Consider the following 17,195-nt stretch of genomic DNA (forward strand, 5'->3'; position numbering starts at 1 on the left):
TGGATGCATTCCTGTGTGATCTACTGCAGGTGATCCTGCTCTGGTGGGAGACTGGACTAGATGATCTTTTGAGGTCCCTTCCAACCCCCAACATTCTGTGATTCAGTATGTGTGAAAATAATTATAGTACTAATAGACAAAGGAAGCACTTGTTTAGGTAACCCATACATCTTGCCATATCAACACCAGTCTGATTTGTTATCATTCTGTGTCTTTTGCAGCATATGGGCCTGAAGTTTTAATTTTACAGAGTTTATCTCCATATATCCACCATGTCTTGGCTTGCTGATCTCGCTGGAAAAGCAGAGGATCTACTCAACAGAGTTGATCAAGGAGCTGCATCAGCACTGAGCAAAAAAGACACAGCAAGCAGTGCAGTTTATGATAATAAGAATCTAGACTCTGGCAGTGGATATTCTGAATTGCGCCAGCATACTGGTGAACTGAAATATCAGACGCCATTCAAAGCGGCCTACATCTCCTCCGCAGCAGATAATATTAAGCAACAAAAAGCCACAATCCTAGCAGGAACAGCAACTGTTAAACCATCACGTAGGACATCTTCGGAGGTTGCATCTTCAGTAGACAGTGTTTCCACCGCCAGAGCTGCCTCACATTTTGTGAGAAGAAAAAAATCGGAACCTGATGATGAGTTACTGTTTGATTTTCTCAACAGTTCGGAGAAAGAGCCTAATGGAAGGATGGACTCTAAAAAAGAGAAGAGCAAGGCACCTGTTCTTCAAAATCACTCTCGGACTTCAAGTGTTAGTTCTGTGTCTACCAGTACGCAGAGTGCAAAAACTACTGAAGATAATTCCACCAGGAGCCATGGCAATGGTAGTTAAATAGTATTGAACCTAGAGATATTTAAACCCCGAGTATGTCTAGGGTAAGGCTAGGTAATGGATGTATTGTCGTTTCATGAAACATCTAGTGGTAATACTATGTCAAATGTGTGGGGTACAGTAGGGTCCTTCACAGTTTGTCATCGCTGGGCTAATTTTGGATACCATGCTAATTTGACAAGCTGCATAATTAAACCTAAATCTTCTGACGTCTTTGCTACTGCTTGCCTTGGCTTCCCTGAACCATGACCTAACCTTGCATCAGCCCCTGTGCAGCCCCTCTTGGAAACACTGGCTCTGCTGCGTTTGTTTGATTGCTCAGGGGCCCTTGCCTGTTGTTGCCACGTAGGCAAGTGAGTGACTCTCACCGACTGGTAGGTGGTATTGGCTGTTGCCCAGTGCGCTATATGAGGTCCTGGGAGGTTTTCTCTGTTCCACCATGGAAGAGGGTTAAACTGTCAACCTTGCTGGTCCTGCAGAGTGGGAAGCTGGGTGTGGATAGGCTGTTGTAGAGCTACAGGCATGAGAGCACTAGACAGAGAGAGAGAAAGCCTTCTGGTTTGCCAAAAGGAGTTCGTTACTGCAGTCTAAATCTAGATGCCTGAAAGAGGCTCCAGGCCAGATAATAACAAGATGGGGCTATTCTCAAGTCAATGCAAAGTAGAATGTGGCTGAGAAATGTCAGAAACTTGTGTTCTCTATCACATTGTCCGGTCTATACTCAGTCCTTGCTGTTGCTGTGCTACTTTGCTGTTGTTTACTCTATAAAATTGAAGCAAATGGTTATTTCTTAATAATGTAGTTAGAACACTTTAATATTTGTTCATGCTTTGAGCATGTAAAGCATTATAAATGCCAATTTTTTACTTACTACATTAATATGGTGAAAGGTTTTAGACATAAAAGGGATCATTTCCAAAGATGTGGATGATTTTATATTTCTGGGGTCTGTAACTTTTCAGTAAGGTTTAATAATAACAACTCTAATAAGAACTCAGATGTGTTAGACTTGACTTACAGGCTGTAATCAAAAGGCTGTATGGCCTTACTGATTGGTGCTTAAGGAACATAATAGTTTTGCTCAGTGGGGCCTGTTGAATTTTCTTCTGAGGATTTTTAAGTGGAGTTTGCATTGTGAAGCTGCCAAGTGTGCAAGCACACAATTACAATTTAGAGCTTGAGCATGCTAGTCTCAAAGTTCGTTGTGTAGACATATCTGTGCCGTTTAAATGTCCTGCACAGGATCTGTTGAAGTACCTTAAATACATTAGCCACAGACAAACCCAAATATTAATGTTATACTTCATACATTGCTGTAGGTATAGTTTAGCGTGTGCTGTAAATGGCTAATTTATTGCTTTGTTAGCTTCATTAGTCTATTAAGTTTTCCAGAAAAAGGAGTGATGTTATGTTGTCTGATAATTTTGATGTTTTGTAAGTTAATGGAAAGGGAGGAAACAACACTTTTTAGAACCATTTAAATAGGATAGGGGCTGGAGAATGGAGAAGAAATGTTACTGTCATTGCTGCCACTTGTCTGTGGTGTTGGTAAGAATTAATAGTGATGGAGGCTGCTGCAGTGGTAACAAGGAAGGTGGAGTGATTTAGTTGGTGATAACAAGATGAAGTAAAAAATGTTGCGACAGCTGAACTGCAGTCTTGCTTGGATTTAGCTGCAGTCTGTCCCCCTGGATTTTCAAGTTACTCATCTGGGATGTACTAAATTCAGAAGTAGTATTTTTGGATCACCTGCTTGTTTGTTAGTTGTGTGCTGTGTTGTTGTATCTTGGCGCTGCTGCAGAGCTTCCAGCTCTCTGCATGCTGGAATCAGGACTGTTGCAGTGGATATATCAGTTTCACAGTATGAATCCAGGATGCTCTCTGTGTATTTGTGCATGACAGGGAAAGGCTGCTGGTTACTTTTTCCCTGCAAGGGACTGTTGTTCAGAATACTGCCAGGAATTCCTTTACTGTTCTCAATGAGGTTCTAAGATTTAAAGAAGAAAAAAAATAAAATAGAAAAGTCTGTATTTTGGTTTCTATTTTGTATTGGCAGAAGGCTTTTAACAGTTTGACAGTGTATATTTTTCACTAGAGAAAGGAAAGATCCCACTCCTGCTTCAGATCACTGCAACTTGATTTCTCACAAAAAAAGTGCTTTTGAAAAAATATTTTGCAATAGTTATTAATGCAGAATTATCAATAGGATGATGTATTAACTGAAATTATTCTTTAACTTTTTTACATACAAATAACTAAAATTTATAGCTCTGTGGCTGAGATGCATAAATGACTAATCATAGTCACCTGAACAGATTTTTAAAACTAAAATTTACATCCTGGAAATAAAAATCTTAATGGAAATCCAGAATGAACTTGTACTAAAGTTTCCCCTAGTTGGTTGGTATGTATATTTAATGTCTTCTGTTACTCTCTCAGATTCTGAAAACACCTCTGGGCAGCATAGTAATAAAGAAGTATTAATGTTTTGAAATTCTACATTTAACATTACTGTTACAAGAGTTTTTATAACTTCCATGTCTTGTCTTGCAGGATTAACAAAAATGCTGTATGATGCGCGTACACTGTATAATAGTCCTATTTTGTGCAAGTCCCCTTGGAAAAGTAACTCCGTATTTCAATTCAGTATAAGCTATTTTGATGTTTTGTTTTGGGGCTTTGTTTTCTTAATTTTTTCAGTATACATTTAACCACTGATGCAGAACTTGGAATTGCAGTTTATATCAAGACAACTTCCAACCACACATATTAGTTCTAACTTGTGTTTTTCTGTACAGAAACTCCAGACAGTTCAGATTCTGGCCTGGGAGCACAGGGGGATGGCGTGAAGGATTCCTCGCCAAATGCAGTAACTAGTCCTGGCCTTGCAGCTAATGATGATTGCAAATCCCATGAGCTCTCCAATCTTCGCCTTGAGAATCAGCTGCTGCGGAGTGAGGTTCAGTCTTTAAATCAGGAAATGGCTTCATTAATTCAGAGGTCCAAAGAAACACAAGAAGGTACTGTGGTTTGGAAATGGAACTGTAACATCTTACTGAAATGTTAGTGTCTTGTATTTATAGTAAAATCTTCCTAGATCAATTTGTGTGTATGACTTACCAAGCAAAATGATTCTTGGTTTCAGAACGATGAGCCAAGGGAAACCAAAAGGCTTGTTAAGCTACAAAGATAACACAAATGTTGATTAAAATGATGCAGTCAAATTGGTTCCAATACTTGCATCTTATTAAAACAGTTTTAACAAATGTTAGCAATATTAAAATATTTTTCCTGCTTTTTAAAGGCCATTGCAAAGTACTTGATTTTTAAATAAGTAAATTCCTTTAAATACTTAAAAATATGGGTACTTTCTGGAAGTATGCTATAATCTCTGATGCCTAAAAAATGACAGTAAAAATATAAGATTTAGTGGGTCTGTATGATTTCACTGGCTTTTTCAAAGCCAAATGAAATGACAAACACAAAAAATGTGAATGTAAAACCACTTAAATGGTAAATCATAAACTGCTGCTGTTTATGGCAAACTGAGGGACCACATTCTTTTCAAACTATATGACCCAGAGAATTTTAATTTCTGTGTTTTTATTAAAACCAGATACTTCAGTAAGTATTCAGGCACTATTCAACAGTGCTGTATTTTTCTCCTGTGTTTTAGTTTGAGCTTATTGTTACATTGAGTTGAATTAGGTGTTTTATGCAGAGGTTTCCAAAGGCTTGCTTGTGCAGGAGTGTTGAGCAGTAGATCATTGTGTGGAGTGTGGCAGGTAAAATTTGTCAGCTGCAGTGTGACACAGAATAAAATGCTTGTTTTGAGGTTACCTGCAAAATTTTATGGGTTGTGCTCTGACATCTAGTCTGGCATTTGTTCCTTCCTGATAGCTCATAAAGTTTCAGTGTTACTTCAATGTAGTTTAATTTCTTTCTTTAAGAAATATAATGTGCACATCCTGACCGTTTACAAGACCGTGCAACACGTGCTTTTATGTACCTCAAAGAAACTTCTTATTTTGTAGAATTGAACAAATCGCGGGAAAGGGTGGAGAAGTGGAACGTTGACCATTCAAAGAGTGACAGGATGGTTAGAGAACTTCAAGCTCGAGTTGATGATCTGACGGAAGCTGTTGGTGCCAAGGATTCACAGCTAGCTGTGCTGAAAGTACGGTTGCAAGAAGCTGATCAGCTCTTAAGTGCTCGGACGGAAGCTTTGGAAGCATTGCAGAGTGAAAAATCACGGTACTTCTTAATTTCATACTTCTTAATTTCATACTTCCTAATTCTGCAAGTAGTAGTAGGTTTGACAGTTGAAGGTAGATATTTCAGTCTCTGTAGGAATAAAAATAGAGAAGGGTTTGTATCAAGATTTGAAATAGGAGGATTAGAGTTTGAGCCTGCTGTATCATAGCTGGCAGTTGGAGCAGGGCAAATGAGTATTAAATGGTGGCAATTGTCACCCGGTTATTGAAATCCTTTTTGAATCAAGTATTTATGTTTGTGTCAGAGGCCTGAAGCTGAAGATCTCAAGAAAAACGTTTTTTGTCTTGAAAAGTACATTTGCGTATCCACAAATATGAAAGGTTTTCTGACTTACCTCAGCACTGGGATGTGAATTGGCAATTGGATACTCCAGACTATAGGTCAGGTAGGAGACAGGCGAGTCCTTAACTCCAGGCTCCCACCTGGAGCCAGCCATATTCAGTAATGTACTGAGTTAATTTTCAAAGCTGATCTGAAAGCCAAGTAGTCATATTTTTACCTGAAAATCACACTAGATTTCTTTTTCAATTAATTTCTGTGTCACTCTTTCAGGATAATACAAGACCACAGTGAAGGGAGCAGTTTGCAAAATCAAGCTCTTCAGACTCTTCAAGAGAGGCTGCGTGATGCAGACTCCGTACTCAAGCGAGAGCAAGAAAGTTACAAGCAAATGCAGGTTAGACCTGAAGAGTAAGGGAGAGTTTCAGACTCTGCTTTTGAGATCAACTCTGTGAGATTGCAACAGCACTCTCTTCCCCTCAATGTCAGTTCCTGTTCAGGATACTAAGTGCTTGGAAGGATGTGCTGTGTCCTGCACTGAGTATCCTTGTGATGCTAGTTTACTACCTATATGTTATGTTGAAAGCTTTGTGATTAAAAGTTTTTGAGAATTAATGCTGATAATTTTCACTGTATAAGAAATGTAAATACTAGGAAGATAGTTATTACCTCACTATTTCTGGTGCATATTCTTGCTGATATTATTTAGCATTAGCTTAAGCAAGCAGAATTTCTGTCCACATAGCACTAATGCCTCTTTAAGTTGGAGGTGGTAGATACAAGGTGTTCTGTCACAGATAGTTGCTTTTAAACTTTTTTTTTTTCCTTTCCAGGTTAAAGTTGAGGCTGTGTTTTAACACAAAGTGTTGTTTCTTTATTGCTAATAGAATGAGTTTGCGGCTCGTCTAAGTAAAATGGAAGCAGACCGTCAGAACCTGGCAGAAGGGATAACTGTAGCAGAAAGAAGGTATCTAGATGAAAAAAGGCGAGCTGATGAGCTTCAGCAGCAAATCAAAGTCACTAAAAACCACCTAGAATCAGCAAAACAAGAACTGACAGACTATAAACAGAAAGCTACTCGCATACTCCAAGTAAGCAGTTCTGTAAAGGAGTCCGGTTTGATTTGTAGGCTTAACTTTTTTAAGGTGTTATTCTTCAAATAATCTAATTAGTGGGGTTTTTTTATGTGACCTGTAATATATTTTGGAGCATATCTACACAGATACCTGAACAGGCAGCTCTGAGTCTGCATTTTGTAAATTTAACTTTACAGATTGGGTAATGACTTGAAATGGAAGTTCAGGTCCTAAATTTAAGGAAAAAAATCAAGCAAACCATTGTGCTTATTGTGCAACATCTGTCAGTGTGTTCTGCATCCAAGAGTCCAGTCTTAGGCAGGTACATTATTTATCTACACCCTACAATTTGTTCCACACCCAGTGTTCTTGAGTCAAGTATATCACTGTTCTGCTTGAGGCTAAAGCGTAGCATGTAATGCATACTTAATGTGTAAACCAAAGAAAATATTTTTATATATTTTGAAAGATGTTGATGATCAGCATTATATAAACAGTGGCAAAATGAGGCATTTTCTGTGAGTTCTATGCTGCTTAGTTGTCAAAGATACCAAATCCAGACCAAATCAATTAGAGTCTTGTTTATGGAAGTTAGCAAAATGTTGAAGATAAAGGTGTGTGTTTAGAGTAATTAATTTAGTCTGATATCCAAGGAAATTGGATTTTAAATCATCTTGGTAAATAAGAGAAACATGAGATCAGAAGTCAATGTCAAGCTAACATTAGGTTGACTCTGAATAAAATGGTTCATCCTCTTTCCCAGAAGAGTTATTCCTGTATTTGGCTCTCATTTGGCTTTGTTGGCAGGAGAAAGGACAGACTGAAAGGGGGTCACTTTTGTCTTTAGTCTCTTTTAGTGTCCATCTTCTCTCTTACGGTAGCTGGAGAGCCAAACGTGTTTACATTCCAGGCACTTCTGAAGAGAAAACTTTACTCTTCCTCAGATAGCATAGGGTTTCAGTAAATCCAATCTCATGGCATACAGGAAGTCAGAATAATTATCAGCAGGGAAGAGATATAAAATGTGCAGGATCATTATTAACTTGTCTAAAAGAACAGATAAAGCAGTTCTTTTACTGTATGTCTACATTTGAATTTTAGAGCAGTTATTTTGGTGTATTTTAGTTGAGCGCTTGTTAGGTACTGCAATAAATAATATATTGATTTACTATTTCAGTCTAAAGAAAAGTTGATAAACAGCTTAAAAGAAGGCTCTGGTATTGAAGGCCTGGATAGCAATACTGCAAGCACAGTGGAACTGGAAGAACTCAGACATGAGCGAGACACTCAGAGGGAAGAAATACAGAAACTAATGGGGCAGATACAACAGATGAGAACAGAGCTGCAGGTAGCTATGATTATGTACACATGGACTTGTATTTAACCACACACAGAACACTGTCTTACATGCTTCAGGGCTGTTGCTTCTAGTGTTTATTTTGACCTAGTATTAAAATAAGCCAACGTTTGCTCAAGGTGAGACAAGTGCTTATTGATACCGAATTTCTTTCCAAATCCTCTGTCATGACTTCAGGTCGTGTCGGAAGCATTCTATAGATACCACTTCTCTCTTCCCTCCCTGTTGTGTGCTGCTTTGGGGGGAAGCATTTCTTTCCGAACAAGTGTGGTGATTTCTGTAGAGATCATCTATATCCTTTTCTGGAAGGGCTACTGATCCGTGAAGCAGCTGTAATCCGAGTTGTCTGCTGCCATAATTGGCCCAACCCAGCAGTTACACGCAAGCCTGCTTTACACAGTTCTAACCTGTAGGCAGTAGAAGTGAAAAAGTGGAGGCTGTTCGTGTTCACAAAATGCATTTATTTTCTTACTATATTAGCAAAAATGTTGTATGTAAAATGGCCAGATGTGATTTAGTCAATATGCCCTCACTTTCATTTTCCTTTGAAACAGTATTGCAGATACAACACTTTTTAAAAAAAATCTCTTGCCTGTTCTAGTTTGCAGTATTGTTTGAATGTCGGTGAAATGGTAACATTTCTGTTCGTTTCAGGATATGGAAACTCAGCAGGTAAGTGAAGCTGAGTCAGTGAGAGAGCAGCTTCAAGACCTACAGGAGCAAATAACAGCACATAAAATGGCCAAGCAAGAGGCAGAAGCTGAAGTAGAACGGCAGAAACAGGTAGGGGATTCTTGAAAGCTGACTGGTCTTATTTTAGGCCTCATGTGGTGCCATCAGTAAAGCATTTGGCTTAATAAGAGAGTAGCTTGTACAGTATTTAGGTTATTTTTTGTCTACCATTCCAAAGAAATCCCAAAAAGGCTAAACAAAGTGAAGCCAGTACTCGGCAATGGACCTAGAACCTTCTGGGTACTCCTGGTTAAAGAAGATCTAGCTGGTGTATTAGAAGAATAAACATCACTCTAAGGAGTGCACAGAATTAGTTTTATTTAGCAGAGAACAGTCAGACAATAGGGATGTAGTAACATTTGTAGCCATTATTTATATCAAGAAACTCAAATACTAAAATTGGTTACTGTGGAATTTTCTCTGCTCAATTACTGCATAAGATTACTACATAATAATGTTACTGTAATACCAATTCACATTTTTTTAAATTCACTTTTCGCTTAGTTCTGAATCTAAATGTTGTTACTTCCAAACTGCTCTGTAAGGCAAATTGCTGATAAAATTATATTAATGAACTTTGTCAGGTTTTTAAGCAAACTTCCCATTGATTTAAGCAGTTTTGGGCTAAAAAGAAGGAAAAAAGGCAAACTTGTATTTCATGTGAACAAACTTATTATTCAGTAGAAATCAGACAAATGCTCTGCACTCTATTAGAAAATCTCTGTAAGGAAAAGCTCATGTAAGAATTAATAATGAGTAAAGCAGGAGAGTACACTATATCTGCTAGGAACAATTTATCTTATAAGATTATCTGTTCTTCCAGAAATTACATTTTAATGAGATGCTAACAGCTTGGACTAATTAAAAGGCAGAAGTCGAGGTCTGCTCTTGGTGAATAGCTGATGTTTATTATATCAAAGCAGATGGTTGACTGTATTTTGTTACTCCTGCCCTTCTGAGGGGTATATTTTAAGTCAATACTACATATAGAAAATTCAGGTGAATTTTTTTTTTAAAAGACATTATCATTAATTACAGAAACTGACACACGTTTATGTGTGCTTTTAAAGCAATGGAGTGCATTGATAATATAATTACAGTCTGTTCTATCTGGAAATTCATGTAACTATTGCCATAAAGTTTCTGAGACTGAAGATGGAAAGTGAGTGAGGGTGTTACTTTTTTTGAACATCTGGTTGTTTGATTGTTTGAAGGGAGAATAAGATTACCTGTTTTCTGTAGCAGTTGACAGCTGAGGTATTACTATGAATTGAAGACTGTTCTAATTTTAAAGATAAGTTTGACAGATCTTTAAGTCAGAGTTAAAATAGCCACTAAATCATGGGAGTAACATAACTTGCAGTAAGATACTCAGCTCATTTATTTTTTTCCATCCTAGCCAGACACTTAACTAAGATTAAATTTCAGTTTATATTTGATTGCAGAATATTGTCTTCTTGTGTCCCAACTGTGAAACTTTATATAAGACACATAGGTATGTAAAAACCACATAGGTGTATAAAATCTTTTATTTGTAATTGTGATACATTTCATAGGAACTCCATTATACTGAAGAGGAATTGTATCGAACAAAGAATACTTTGCAGAGCAGAATAAAAGACAGAGAGGAAGAAATTCAGAAGCTCAGAAATCAGGTACTGTGTGCGTATAGAAAATAACTTCATCACCTTCAATTATGAAAACAGTGATGAGAACTATTAATTTGATTAAATTGTACAAATGAAACATGAAGGCTTTACTAGTTACAGTGTACCTGTTTCCAATATAGAGTACAGTTTTGAGTGGAGGGAGTACAAGAAGGGAGCGATGAAGGAGTAATTTATAATTCTTGTGCTTTTGTCTTCAGGGCTTGGGGGGAGGTAGGGAGGGAGCCCAACCTCTGTCTCAGCTAGATCTGACAGGATGGTGCTGGATCAATGTTTGTTCGTTGTTTTTTTTAAAAAGAAGACAGTGGTGCTTGATTAGGTCATCATGATTTCTGCAAAGATCCTTTTAATTGGGCATAGGAGCATAAATAAGACCCTATACACTCAGTGATCTCTCTAGCCTGCTGTTTTGTCTTGGACAGCGGCAGTGAGGCCAGCACGTGAGCCTGCCTGCTTTCCTCGCTCCCTTCTACTCCGCATCAACAGAGGAGTTAGGGACATTAGGGTTAAGTACTTACAAAGTCCCACCAGTGTATTTATGGACCTGTTTTTCTTGAATCAATCTAATCCGTTTTGGAATCTCCCGATACTTGTCAGCCCCTACAGTCTCCTTGGGCAGCACAAAGGCATGGCCTCATTTTGGGTAAGTTATCTGAAAGGTAGTCTATGTGTAAAGAAATTTGTAGAAGTCAGTTATGGCCAGCTGTACAGTAAGAGTGTCAGAAGGTTTGGAAATTATTGTGTTGTGACACAAATGTCCTGAGTCTGTTGGGAAATGATTGTTCTGGTAATTCTGGCCTTAGGACTACCTGCACCTGCCCTGGTGTGTGCACCTAATTTGTATTTTGGATGTCTCACTGCCTCTGGTTCCTTCTGGTTCTTTTTTTTCATCATGGAAGCTCCATCTTTGTAGTATATGATGCTACAAGTGATGGAGGTCCAAGACTGTAGTGAACAGATGAGCTATTGCATATATGGCTGATCAGGAGATTCCAGTTTGCTTTAGATATTTTCTGAAAATTGCATGGCATGATCCATGTCTTCATTTGCTGTCCTTACAGTTTCTATTTGCTAGTGCAGTCACGTTTTCTGCCTCAGTGCTCCTCAATTCTTCTGCATTTTCACCATTTTCATTCAAGCTTTCCTGTAGAATGGCATCAGATTCTGGCCGTTTGTACTGAGTTTTTCTTTCCTTGCTTGAAAACATTTTACATACTTGCTTGTTTTGTGAAGTTGCACGTGCAGTAGCCAGACTGAATTATGTTTCTCTTGTCATGCCTACCATTTAGGCTCAGCTCTGTGACATAGCATAGATTTGTGTGATCAAACACATCATTATACAGAAATGTTGATATAATTTGAGGGGAGAAACATAGGAATAGAGTTTTACATGTGAGTTTCTTCTGTCCTGTAAAATGTTGTTTTAGAAAATGTCAGAATTAAGTCTCTTCTTTATCGTGCTCATTGATGATCATTTTGATAGAATTATCCTGTAAAAATTCTTCAGTGGGATAACTTGGTTCTTAGAGGACTTAAAATTTTGAGTTTTGTAACGTGGCAGTTGACCAGAGTTGAACTTATCCTGGTTTTTTTTCCCTCTGTTTTTTAGCTCACAAACAAGACTCTAAGTAGTAGTAGTCAGACAGAATTAGAAAATCGGCTTCATCAGCTGACAGAAACACTGATTCAGAAGCAAACCATGTTAGAGAGCCTGAGCACAGAGAAAAACTCACTTGTCTATCAACTGGAACGACTTGAGCAACAGCTAAAGGCTATCCAAGGCACCAGTAGTAATGGACCTTCCATTAATATGGCAGGCATTGACGGTGCTGAAGGTAAATAAAGAAATATAACACTAAAACTATCCTTTCTGCAGTTCAGGCTTTTGTATTTCCTGATGCCTTGCAGCTTGTGCCAGAGATCTGTTCAAAAGCAGCCAGTATCATAAAAATAGTTAAAGTAAAAGCTCCTTCTTGTGTGTAAATGACTTTAAACTTAAAGGCAATTTCATCTCTAATCCTCAATACTATAGCACTGTTGGAACTATCATATTTACAAATCGTGTCACAGGTGCAAATAAATCTGTCTTTTGGGATTTAAACTGAATGTCAGAAGCAGGATCTAAGTTTCTCTTGTAAAAACAGTTTGGGAGGTGAGCAAGCATGGAATACTTCCTTTTGAGAGTTGATCACAATTCTAATTGGGATTGCTTTCCTGCTTGCTTTCTGTTTTTCCTGAAAAGCAGCTTAAAATATGGTGGTTCTGCTGAGGTTGCTTTGTCTGTACTGTGCAGGGATCCTGTATCTCTAGGAGAACCTCAGCAGTTGATCCCTGGTTTTGAGATGTTACTTTTCAATGTCTAAGTTTGTAATTTTGTATATATGGAAAGTAACTTTAAAAGCAATGGAGGTGAAAATGACAACTAAACTGTTTCTCTGCTTATTAAAGACTTGAAGAAATAAGGCAGGAGAACTAGCAAATTTGAAATGTATTTCCTTTTGGCTTGTCTTTAAATAACTTCAGAAAGCCTAAGTTTAGTTGCACAAAGGTAACGTTATCTGAGAAACTTCTTAAAATAAAGTTGGTACATAGTAAAAATGTAAATAAAAAAGAAAGTATTGGAATATACAAGTTAGTATCAGAAATACTGTTGAGATTTACTGTATGAGAAATAAAATCAAATGGACAAACTGTGACAGTATCAAACCCGTCGTTTCATACACCTGGTAATAGAATTATTATTACATGATAGGCTTAAATATCAAGATACCCATCTCGTGAACTAAAATAAATTTTAAAAATATCCTAAGTTGAAGAAACATTTGCCTTAGTTGTGAGTTTATCAAGCATCCTACCCTCAAAACACAATCCTCTGCCCCGAGCAAAGTGGCACTAACAAATCAGGTTAATGGCTGTTTTTATGTAATTTTCATATATCTTTGTTATACACTATCAGTTTGTTTTACTTAAACGACAACTTAGCTGGTTTTGACTAATGAGATCTTTTGCTTTTTTCCCTTCAAACAGGTGCTCGTATGCGAAATGTTCCTGTCCTGTTCAGCGACGGGGATACTAACGTGGCAGGAATGTATGGGAGAGTTCGCAAAGCTGCCAGTAGCATCGATCAGTTTAGGTAAGAGTGCCCAAAGGGGATACATTTTGAAATTGCTGGAATCCTGTTGCAGTTTTCAAGTGGCACTCCTTCTGTTCTGAGTTGCTTCTATGAAGGTAAAAGTAAAAAATAATGAAGCTGAGCTACGCTATAAATTACTAAATATTGACCTAATTGACTTGTGCTTTCCTTATGCAAATCATAGTCAATTATTTTAAAAAATGCTCTTGTAGATTTTTGCACAAGAGAATCACTAAACTCGTACAAAAAACCCCAACCTTTTTCATTACTATCTACTTTCAGAGGTTTTTTTACTGTTCCTGTGATAAACACTCTGAGAGTGTATTGATTTCTTTTCTGAGCAGTTAGGTTGTCAACATTCCCAACAAAAGTCTACTCAAAAAATTGAATCAAATACCGATAAAAAACAAAATTAGGTAATACTTCTTAATGCTTTGAAAGCAAGATACTCTAGTAGAAAGTCCTCTGTGCTTCCGTTGTGCTTTAATTTCATTGTGAAGAATATAAAGATTTCCATGTTTGGGACCTGTTATGTGTGATGTTTTAATGCAAAACTTCATTTGGCAGTATCATACTCACTTCTATATGCACACGGGGATTTTTAACATGTCTTTATCATCTGATGAAATGTAAGAATGGTAATGATCTATGAGGTTTTTTTCAAAGGAGTTCCAGGATTTAGTTGCTTTAATCTTTTTGAAAGGATCACAACAACTTCTCAAGTAACAAAATTTTACAAATATGTAGCATATTTATGAGTCTTAAAGTACCTGTACAACTCTTGAATCGTAGCTCTTTTTCACAAACTCTGAGCCTAGCATGTGACAGGAAAACTTAGGACAATGTGGTTTATAGTCTGAATTCTGAATTTTCTCACTGTTTAATGTCTTGAATACACGAAATAAAATTCAAGCCAAACAAAGCCATGTGTATAACATCAGCTGAGGAGTTTGTGGTGACTGAAATGAGAGGGACGGGAATTTACTGCTCAGTGCTAAACCTGTGCATCTTGTTTTTCTCTGGTACTTGTTTAGCATTCGGCTGGGAATCTTTCTAAGGCGATATCCCATAGCGAGAGTCTTTGTAATCATTTATATGGTGAGTAAGCTTTCTTTAAGGTAAGAAGTTTGATGCAGGATTTCAGTGGGCCAGTTTTATATAATACTTCTTAAATGGCAAGGTGTCTGATGTTCAGGCTATATACTTAACTCGTAAAAACTCAATGGTTTGGTTGGGGTTTTTTTGTAAAGCGAACTGAATAGTGCTTACATTTTGGAGTCCTGCTGCTTGGCAATTTTCCGTTTTTCCCCAAAGCTCTTAGTATGGCAATCTTAAAGACATTTATTAAACTACCGTTTAAGAGACTGTAAAAGCAGAGTTTTGGTACTAAAATGCAGAATAATCTTGATCTGCTGCCAGGGTGAACCTACTGCACTCATGTGCACTGCATTTAGGAAAGTGACATCTGTTACAGCTTTTTTAATATTTAGCACTTCACTTTTGTTCAGTGACTCATAATCACACTTCTCTATTAGCTGAAAGAGTAGGAAGAAAAGTTTTTCTTGATAAACTTAAAAACATGGTAGGAAGTTGCTGATTCCATCCCAGGTGAGATTGTCAGACTTGCAATTGATAAAAATTAAATTCCTCCGTTTTCCACTGGAGGGCAGTTGTCTGTCAGTTTAAGTGACCTGTGGTAAGGTAGATAGATATGCAGCCTACCCTGCTTGAAAATAATTCACGAGTTGAGTGTTTGAAATGAGGAAAAAAAAAAAAGTTGCTTGAGAAGGTATAAGGATTCTTCTGAATAGAGTTTCCGAGAATACCTGTCACTATTCCAGGATATAAAGGAGACAGACACACGTGAATAAGGGAAATGAGTTTTCCCCCTGCAGTTGCTTCTTCCGGCCCATTAGGTACTGGAAGTAACAGGACTGTTTGATTCCTAACCTCTCTCTTTCTTCCTGTACATGATTTAGACTTATCAATATATAAATAAAATGCTTTGTACTAAAACACTGAAAATTTCTACCACCTAAGCTGCTCTCTGAAGTGAGCCTCGGTGATGGCTGGACAGGAGCTCTACATTGGGCACCCAGAGGCAGTTACTACTTTTCAGCTTGAACCTTGACTACAACTATTGTAACTGGAAATTGTTTATTTAGGAATTCTGTCAATTATCTCCCTAGTTGCACCCCTAGCAATTTCTGTTATCATTGGATAGTTTCAGCCAAATTTGCATGAGACTTAACATTCCTAAAAAGTTCATGTAAATGCCTTAAATCAGCGCCTGTGGTAAGGAAAGCAGAACTGAGCTGTTTTACACAGCCTGTTATCAGCCAATTGGCACAGGAGTGCAGTGGCTTACCAGTCACTCAAGGCAGATCACATAATGTGCTGGGTGGGGGCTGGATATCGGGGAGAGCAGCTGGAGTTACTGGGGCATAGGGCGGAAGACAAGCCAGAGGACATAAATCTGTGGGAAACCAGGCTGCTGTAGTTTTAATGTTTGTGTGAAATCTTTAGGTTTTTGTGAATGACTTCTTTAGAATCTGACTTGGCATTTCATTGTGCAAATAAGAACTCTTTTTTTTTTTTTTTTCTTTAGGAGTATTTGAATAATATAAAAAATATTTAATGAAAATCTTTCTGCAAAATTAGGTTTTATTAGCTCTCATTGAGAGCTCTCATATTTACTGCTGCTATGAGTGATAGCTGTCAGTGCTGGTAACTTAATTCTTTCTTTTCTTTTCCCAGGCATTGCTTCACCTCTGGGTCATGATTGTTCTACTTACCTACACCCCGGAAATGCATCACGACAGCCCCAGTGGCAAATAGACTGAGACAGGACTATATGCTGTGCTAAAGTAATTTGGACAGGCGGTGTCTTTAGAATAAGCAGTCCTGAAATATCAGCAAACTTTTCCTTACGGTTTTTAGGAAGAATGAAAAGCACCATGCCTGATTTATCACTACTTTCCAAATACTTGTATGTAGCTTTTTCAATTTACCTAAAGGAGTGTCCCTTTCCTGGAGAAATAAAGCTATTAAGTTAAGCTATGGTTAGCTTTTACGTTTTACGTAGACATTCTGTTGCTGTAAAAGATAAGGGTTGCACCTACAGGGAAATGCAAGGACTTTATTACAAATATATACGATACAAACTATTTTAATTCATACTGGATGTGGGCTATGATCAGGTAATAAACTGTACTTAGCAATTTGAATAAACTTTGTTCTTTCTGGTTTCTTTCAATCTGCTTTTGCACTTCTGTTTTTAACTTTGTAAATAATAGGCTTTTCCTTAACATGTTAAACTGAAAAAATGACAATGGATTGGTGCAATATCTTTTTTGTAAATAAGTTTAAAAATAAAATATTATGCATTCTTCTTAGCTTTGTACTTCTGGTGCAATAGATGTATCTTCCCCACCAGCTGAATAGTGGCGCTGCCTATTTAAAGGCTGATATTTTAGCTTTATTAGAGAAAGAGAGAGATGATTTTGAGACAGAAGGTTCAAACTCTTTAGAAATGATGGTGTTTCATTTTGCACTTGAAATTTATATATTTTAACTGCATTTTCTTATATTGCTCTCATTACTATGTGTCTTAATCAGATCTTATATTCAGCAAAATATTTATTTTCTAAAGCTTTGGGTACCTAATTAAAACTATTTCTATACAAATTCCATCAAAACATGCTAATAAGCAAACCTCATTAAATATTTAACATATTCCTCATAATACCAAACCAAAACTACTGTAATAGTTCCATCTTTAGACTGTGGCATTCTGTAATTATGAATTCTCAGTACATAATAATAAAAGCC

The 17,195-nt window shown here is 37.3% G+C and overlaps 1 protein-coding gene across 1 annotated transcript; it reads left to right on the forward strand.

The window, feature by feature from the left end:
• The first annotated feature begins 217 nt into the window (after nt 1–217).
• GOLGA5 (golgin A5) lies at nt 218–16,456 on the forward strand. The gene is made up of 12 exons (XM_009868909.1): nt 218–837; nt 3,644–3,865; nt 4,880–5,099; nt 5,673–5,796; nt 6,287–6,490; nt 7,653–7,823; nt 8,487–8,615; nt 10,121–10,219; nt 11,841–12,066; nt 13,259–13,364; nt 14,399–14,462; nt 16,122–16,456. The coding sequence occupies exons 1-12, from the start codon at nt 273–275 to the stop codon at nt 16,200–16,202; spliced, it is 2,211 nt and encodes a 736-aa protein (XP_009867211.1). The 5' UTR covers nt 218–272; the 3' UTR covers nt 16,203–16,456.
• The last annotated feature ends 739 nt before the right edge of the window (nt 16,457–17,195 follow it).

Source organism: Apaloderma vittatum, unplaced genomic scaffold, assembly GCF_000703405.1.
Source record: "Apaloderma vittatum isolate BGI_N311 unplaced genomic scaffold, ASM70340v1 scaffold25504, whole genome shotgun sequence".
Lineage (NCBI taxonomy): Eukaryota > Metazoa > Chordata > Aves > Trogoniformes > Trogonidae > Apaloderma > Apaloderma vittatum.

Excerpts from the sequence above, each read along its gene's own strand:
- GOLGA5 (XM_009868909.1), top strand. The coding sequence starts at position 273 with ATGTCTTGGCTTGCTGATCTCGCTGGAAAAGCAGAGGATCTACTCAAC. Across the intron at positions 6,491-7,652 it reads AAGCTACTCGCATACTCCAA|TCTAAAGAAAAGTTGATAAA; the intron begins GTAAGCAGTTCT and ends TTACTATTTCAG. Across the intron at positions 14,463-16,121 it reads TCTTTGTAATCATTTATATG|GCATTGCTTCACCTCTGGGT; the intron begins GTGAGTAAGCTT and ends TTCTTTTCCCAG.